Source organism: Apus apus, chromosome 3 (genome assembly GCF_020740795.1).
Source record: "Apus apus isolate bApuApu2 chromosome 3, bApuApu2.pri.cur, whole genome shotgun sequence".
NCBI classification, from domain to species: Eukaryota; Metazoa; Chordata; class Aves; order Apodiformes; family Apodidae; genus Apus; species Apus apus.
Window position 1 is genome coordinate 4,679,380 of NC_067284.1, and position 7,796 is coordinate 4,687,175.

The 7,796-nt window shown below is 38.2% G+C and overlaps 1 protein-coding gene across 4 annotated transcripts in view; it reads left to right on the forward strand.

The window, feature by feature from the left end:
- HACE1 (HECT domain and ankyrin repeat containing E3 ubiquitin protein ligase 1) overlaps window positions 1-6,907 on the forward strand; it is a 46,544-nt gene extending 39,637 nt beyond the window's left edge. For all 4 annotated transcript variants that reach the window (XM_051613094.1, XM_051613095.1, XM_051613096.1 and 1 more), the window contains 3 exons: window positions 246-316; window positions 5,435-5,548; window positions 6,001-6,907. In XM_051613094.1, the coding sequence (XP_051469054.1) occupies window positions 246-316; window positions 5,435-5,548; window positions 6,001-6,103 (288 nt within the window). In that variant the 3' untranslated portion in view covers window positions 6,104-6,907. The remainder of the gene's footprint in view (window positions 1-245; window positions 317-5,434; window positions 5,549-6,000) is intronic.
- The last annotated feature ends 889 nt before the right edge of the window (window positions 6,908-7,796 follow it).

Below are 7,796 nucleotides of genomic sequence, written 5' to 3' on the forward strand. Positions count from 1 at the left end.
TAATGTAGACTCTTGCATTTTAATTAAAAGTGCTTTTGTTGTTATCACTTTCTGTGTGTTTATGGAAGCTTATTTTGGCTGTAATTTGTGGAGGTTTTCTGTACTATATTCTTAGATTAAATGGCTTTGTTATATATGAATTTCATATGAAAATTTCCATGATGTATGTAACAAACACACAAAAAATTTACTTTGCCATTAACTTCTCAAGTACTTGCAAGTATTTAACACTATTTTTCATTTAGTGGTTCTGGGACGTTGTGGAAGAACTAACTCAGGAAGAGAGAGTATTACTCTTACAGTTTGTTACTGGCAGGTGAGAAACTCTAGATGTACTCTGAAATAAGTCAAGACACTTCAGATTCCCATGCAGGATCACTTAACTAGAAACTGCTTTGTATACTTCAATGTTCTATATGTTGATCAAAGTAGACAAAGTGTATGTTAATACTTTTGCTGCCTCTGTTGCCAGCAAAATGATCGATTACATATTTATAATACTTGACTACTTTGCAAGAGGCCTTGGTTGCTGTCCCAGGCAATTTTGAACAAGGAATAGTGAATTGAGCTGTACTCTGTGTTCTTCATGTTGCATATTTATGTGGCTCTTGGCTTCACCAGTAATCAATATAGGCTTTAATATGAGTTAACTAGGTATCACTTCAGTCACTGTAAACAGAACATCCTTCTCCTTGAATTTGACATTAGTGCATCATGTCAGGATCAAGTGAAGATGTAATCTCATGCAAAATGCTTTATATAGGATTTATCTCCGAAATTCTGGTTGTCCTTTGGGGAAAGCTACTTTTATTTACTGAATGGTTTGGAGGCAGTGGGGGAAGGTTTTGAGCACTAAATGCACCTGTGAGCTGGGTGAGTTGCTGAGGTTGTGTGTACAGGCATCTTGTGAAGCGGTTCTGTAGACACATGGATGTAATCCATGGCTTTTTCTGGTAACAGAGTTTCCACCATCTTCTTAATTTGATGTTCCCTTCATAGTCTAGGCTTAGTAGAGGAGCTGACCTTTTGTTTGGAAGCTTTATGGTTAAGCACTGATAAAATACAAATGAAGAACATCAAACCTTGTCTTTTATACCAAGCAATTTCACAGTCATGGATGTATCATCAAATGGCAGAGTCTTCAAATGCTATTAGTTTCACTTGATTTATTATGAATTTCATTGTTTTTATGGATGACAGACAATTTAAGAAGCTAGTTCTGTGCACATCCATCTTTTCTTTCTGTTGTCTGCAGAAATTACTCCTGCAGTTCTAAGTACACATCTGTTGCACACCAACTGCTGGTCTCATTTTAAGTGGGCTAGTCCATTTCTAAGTCTAGATGACAAATAAGGATCTTTCTGATGTAAGGTCATGTTTCTAATGCTTCTTAAATGCTTCTTAAAGCATTCCAAATTTTGCTGAAGTGTCATGTCACTGTTTTTATGGCATTTAGGATAATCTACTGGATTCTAAAGGATGCTTTCTACCAAGTAAACAATTATGTTTGATTCGTATGTGCTTGAGACCCATTCATCTTGGTCACACAATCACACATTGACTTGTTCTTACTCATTTCTTGTTGATAGAAAAGGAATTTCTGGGTGTGTCTTAAGAATTTTCTACTGGAATTTAAAACCAAGTTGCTTCTGTTGTTTTTTCAAAACAAATTGCTTTTTTTTTTCCTGTATCAGCTAGTAGGAACACGTGTTTTTTCTTCAGTGATTGAAATGTAATAGGTGTATTTTTCCATAAAAAGGTTATTTTTGAGAGTTACCTCTCACAGTGTTATGCATCTAGTATTTTTGCACATCAGTCCCCAGACAGTCCTGGTTTCTAGGCATAGAAGATTAGACACTGAATTGTCTGTGAGATAAAACATTAGTTAGTCTACTACAGGCCAGTATCTTAAGTAAAATTGTACACTAGAAGCATACCTCATCTTAAACTAGGATTTTTTTTCTGAAGTTACAGTTTCTTAGTGAAGAATTTGTGTACTGGCAGACAGACTGCATTCAAAATTTTCATTATTTCCATTTCCCTTTAATCTCTTCTGCATATTCATGTACTCAGTTATTTTTTGTATGTATGAAGTGATACTATTCTTTCTTTCCAACCAAAGAGCATGACATTAATGAATTAAATAAAGCAATTATATTTATGATTAGGTCTTCAGTGTTTCTCTGACATCTTTTAGAATTTCTTAAACTTTGCTTTTTGTCTTTTTTCCCCCATTCTTACACCTCTTTTTAATGTAGTGAAGTCTTGCTTTGGTAGTTTCACTGGAGATACCATTGAATTCATCATTAATACACATTTTGAGACACTTTTAGCAGTAAAGTAATTGTTGTGTGCAGTGTTTTTATAGCAGAGTCTGAGTATTTGGAGGTCTTGGCACACTCAAGAAAAATCCTAAATATCTCTGTGTCTTATTTGCCCCTTAGGGACATGGTTTAGCACCAGACTCAATAGAATTAGGTTAATGGTTGGACTCGATGATCTGAAGTGTCTTCTCCAAGCAAAATGATTTACGATTCTCTTTTGGGGATCTGAAAGTTTCTTTCTGCTGACAGCTGCTTGAGGTGGCACTGACAATTCCCCATGCTTCTATTCCCTCCCTCCCACCCCCCCACCATGAATGTTTGGCATTTATAATAGTATTTGGCTAAATTATTGTTAATTATCCACTGGCAACTTTTGATAAGGTTTTTAGTTAACAGTTGGAGGGAAGTGTTGACAGTTTATCACTATAAATTCTACTTTATTGGTATTCTGCAGGTATCAGGATTGCAGTTTGACTTCTCAGGGGACTGTAGTTTCTGTTGAGCAATAAGTTATGTGCTGTTTTAAGGGAAGTGCAGCATATTTGATAAATGTGATACATACACTATTTTAAAAAGTAAAACCAAACATAAGGGAACTGGCTTAAAGTGTCTCTTCTGCACTGTTCTTATTCAAGTAAATTTATGCAAAATGTGTAGGTGGAGAAATAGGTAGAGAAGTTAGGATTCAGATGTAAATGTAAACATTTTAATAGTGTTGAAGTTTCCAAAGCTGTGAAACTGTATTTTTGCTCTTGCTTAAGGCTATTTGCACATGCAGTAAGAGAGGTAAGATCTGCTGATCTAATTTGCACATATTTGGAAGGCTTTCTTTACTATATTGGCTGTTTTTTCCTTGGAAAGAAACCCATTCTTGGAGGCCTAAGTTGACAGCCATTTATTACTTTTAAATGTTCAAAGCCCTGACCATACTGTATGATTTTAACCTCTGGTATGAAACACATTTTAATAAATTAAATTGTAAAGATTTTTAGCTACTAGTGGGCTGAATGAGAAATTGTCAAAGGGTGGAGCTGTGGTTTTTCACTGATTTGAATGTGAAATTCTCTTGGCTCATGGGAGGAAAAAGAAGTCCCTGCAGGGGCCACAGCACTGTCTTAGAAATGCAAACCAAAATCATGGCATAAGAGTAACCACTGTGAAAACTTCTCAGCTATTCTGAACTGTGGCTGTGAGCACAACTTATGTCAGGAATACTATCCTGCAAGTAATCACACTTCCCTTCATAGTGGTTGCCTTACATGCCAGTGCTAGAACCAAATGCCCAATGTTGCTGTCATTAAGCTTGGTGATGTAGAGATCTGTGTGCTGGATGCTATAGCTGGCTCTTAAAGGTGCATTTTAAAAGTCTTACTGTGAGCTCTGTCCTACCTGCTTAACATTTGACAGTGGCAACCCTTACACCTTTGCATTTCTGCCAAGTAGTTTCTACTGTGAGTGGAAGCATTACTTCCTTCTCCCTTTCCATTCTTGCTGCTGGTTTTTACAGTCACTCCGTTTTTGTGAATATGGGAGCATCGTTTTTAACATAAATACCTGTAATCCAAAATTCCAGCAGATGTTAGGTATTTTATGGAAAGATTCGTTTGTTTTATCAGATTGTTTCTTTGCTAGCTACAAAATTGCAGAATAGCTGAGGCTGGAAAGGACCTCTGGAGATTGTCTAGTTCAACCTCATGCTCAGAGCAGGGTCAGCTAGAGCTGGATGCTCAAGGTCTTGTCCAGTCAGGTTTTGACTTGTTTCCAGGGGTGCTGACCATTCAGATTCTCTGGGCAACTTGTTCCAGAGTTTAACCACCTCACAGTAAAAAAAAAAAATATCTCATATTTAAATGTAATTTCCTGGTCTTCAATTTGTGCCTATTGCCCAGTTTGTGTGCTGGGTGCTCTCCTGAGACTTGTGCTCAGTCTTCTTTATTCCTCCAGGTAATTATATGTATACTGATTAGATTCCTCTGAGCCTTCTCTTCTCCGGGCTGAACAGTCCCAGCTTGCTGTCCTCCTGTGTCAGGTGCTCCAATCCCTTACTAGCTTTGAAGCCCTTTTCTCTACTTTCTGCATTATGCCCCTGTCCCTCCTGTAGTGGGGAGCTTGGAGCTGGACTCCAGTTGTTTCTCACCCAGTGCAGGGAAAGGATTACCTCCTTCTGGTGATGTTCTTCCTGATGCAACCCAAGAGGTTGCTGGCTGCTGTTGATGCAAGGATGCATTGCTGGCCCACATACAACTTCTTTGTCCTTATCCTTTCCTTATAGATTGGTTTCTTAGGGTTTTCTTTTGCTGTTGTGTGTGTGTTGTTGTTGTTTTTGTGGGGTTTTTTTGTGTGTGTGTGTGAGAGCTGTGCTTAACAACATACTACCTTGTAATGCATACCAACTGAAGTTGATGTTATAAAAATACCTGAATTTTATTCTGTTTGTTAGTTTAAAAATATAGGGAGGGACTCTGAAGACTCCAGAGCTGTTGTCCATTTACACCTCAAGTAATCTTTGAATAAGATATTAGTAAAAGGAAAACCAGCCCCCATGCCAGAGCAGGACCACCACAGAATCTGGGGCAGGTCACACAGAAACACATCCAGATGAGTCCTGAAAGTCTCCAGAGAAGGACACTCCACAACCTCCCTGGGCAGCCTGTTCCAGGGCTCTGTCACCCTCACAGGAAAGAAGTTTTTCCTCTTGTTGAGGTGGAACTTCCTGTGCTCGAGTTTGAATCCACTGCCCCTCGCCCTATCACAGGGCATGACTGAAAAGAGATTGGCCGCTCCTTGACACTCACCCTTCAGATATTTGAATACATGTATAAGGTCCCCTTTCAGTCTTCCCCAGACTAAGCAGCCCTAAGGCAGGTGTTCCAGTCCCTAAATCATCCTCATAGCCCTTGTTGGACTCTCAGTTCAATCCCTGTCCCACTTGAACTGGGGAGCCCAGAACTGGACACAGTGCTACCCACACTAATGTGGGTGAGGAGAAACTTGATAAAAGTATTAGTAACTGTCTAATTACTAGCAGTAAGAGATACTTGCAGTCTAGAGATTATATTTTTTGGCTTTTAACATTCTTGTAATGGTTTAATTCCTGTGAATTCTCTCAGTTCCAGGGTGCCTCATGGTGGCTTTGCCCATATAATGGGTGGCAGTGGATTGCAGAATTTTACAATTGCTGCTGTTCCGTATACTGCAAATCTTTTACCAACATCAAGCACGTGGTATGTTAACTAGTCTGATGGAAATACCTTAACTACAGGGCTATTTCATGTCACTTGCAGTCACGAGCACAGTTCTTTTGACTATTTTCTTTAGTAATAATAAAAAAAACAACCCAGTTTAGACTGTTTGTGGAGTGTTCAGAGAATGCAAGTGGTAGGTTTTAACCCAGATGATGTTACATTATGTTAATTCATTATTTATTATTTCATTTTCCTTTACTAAAGGCAGTGGGATGAATAAGGGAATTTGAAAGTTAAATTATGGTATTACAATTTATTGAAGTGAAAAACCCCTGAATTTCCTGCAATATATTAGAATGCTCAGTGGTACTGTATTGCAGCACAGGTTTGTTTTCTTCCGTAGATGTGACATCTTTAGGGTTTTCACTTGGAAAACTTCACTGTTGGGTTTATTACTGAACTTTGATGTGGCTTTTTTTTTCCCTTTTCAGTATCAACATGCTCAAGTTACCTGAATACCCAAGTAAAGAGATCCTCAAGGACAGGCTTCTTGTGGCATTGCACTGTGGAAGCTATGGGTACACCATGGCATAACCAAGTCTAGAAAACTCATCTGACTGCTGATGTGCAATTCAGAGTGGCAGAAATAATTTTGGAAACTGTCAGCAGAAGAGCAATGAGATGCTGCAGCCCAGTGGCAGGGCTGGGCTTCAGAATTCATACAGGATCATCAGCTTTTACCCCCATTATGTGTTGTCAACACAAAGTCAGGACAAACTTCTCAGTATGCAGTATTTTCATTTTGAAAAAATGACAGATCTGTCTGGCACTCAGTTTACATACTTTTCATTATTATTCCAGCCTGAATCAGAAAGTTTGTCAGAGTCCCTTTCCACAGTTTACTTTTGAGTTTCAAGGATGTGGTTGAGTGACATTTGTTTCAGTTTACTTTGCACTCAGATGGCATCCTGCTCATGGACAGACTTGTACTTTACGCCTTGTTGCATGTGAAAGTGCTGTTTATTTTTGCAGAAACCAGTATAGACAGTTCAATTTGGATATTGTACAGTAAGACAGATCTGAGGTATTTTCCATTTCTTTGCATAGTAACAAATACAATTTTATAACTTTTTAGTGTTTTAATGTACATAATATGTAAAGGTTAGACTGTTATCACTGGAAAAATGACAGATGAAGTTAGTATCTAATTTATATTAGAATTGACACTATATTCTTCTAAATATTTAAAGTATTTGTGACTTTATAGTCAGCTTGCAGTTTAGAATTTGTAAATACTACTTAAGATCTATATCTATTTGTTTGAATGCCTTTACTCTTTCCTTGACATAATTGTATGTTCAAAAGGTATTATTAAATTTTAATATTTTTACCAGAAAAGTGAATGTGACAAGTTTGTGTGTCTTTGTGGGTGGTTTATTCTTTTTTTTTTTTTTTTTTTCACCAGGATTTTATTAATCTTACTGTAATTTAAACTGCCATGGAAGCAGCATTTAAGAAGGCATTGTCAAAGTGTATGGGTGGACATAAAGAAATGCACAAGGAAGGTGCTTGAGCTTAATTGGCAAGTCTACAATAATGAAAATCTCATGTCAAAATTGATGTAAAATTGGAGTGTACGACCCAAAGAGTACGTAAAAATACAGAGCAGTGGCTCATCAGCATGTAATTTGATGCTAAGTAGCTGCACATGTTGGGGTAGATGGTGCATTTGCAGAGCTGCTTTTTAGGGACCCATGGGTAGGTCTGCACCACAGTTTTGGTTCAGGCTACGAGTGGTGGTTGGTTTGGTGGGGTTTGGTTTTGTTTTCTTTAAATGAATCTGGACATCCCTGCTTGTCATGCTTTTGCTTCAGAGAGTGCAAACTGGACTCCAGGTGGAACTAAACAGAAAAACATGTGCCAAGCACTAATGGATGAACACCTAATTATGTCTGCAAGACCTGACTGGTCTGAAGAGGCCACCTGAAGAGTCAGTGAGTGAGTTCAGGCACAGTGAACCCCTCAAACATGTGAATTTCAGTGTTCAGGTCTTCAGCACAAGCTGCTACTGATCCATTCATGTTTTTCTGTACCAAGTGCTAGTACATGTGTAGCCTGAGTTCATCAGCTGATCTGTCTAGGCTGCTTCCTTGGAGCTGTTGCGTTGTTCTGTTTTGTGTTGTTTTTTTTTTTTTTTACATTTTATTTATCTGTTAATCTAAAGCAGACACAATCTGGGAGTGCAAGAGAGAAATCTGTGGACCATCTGATTCAGTGGTGCCACAGT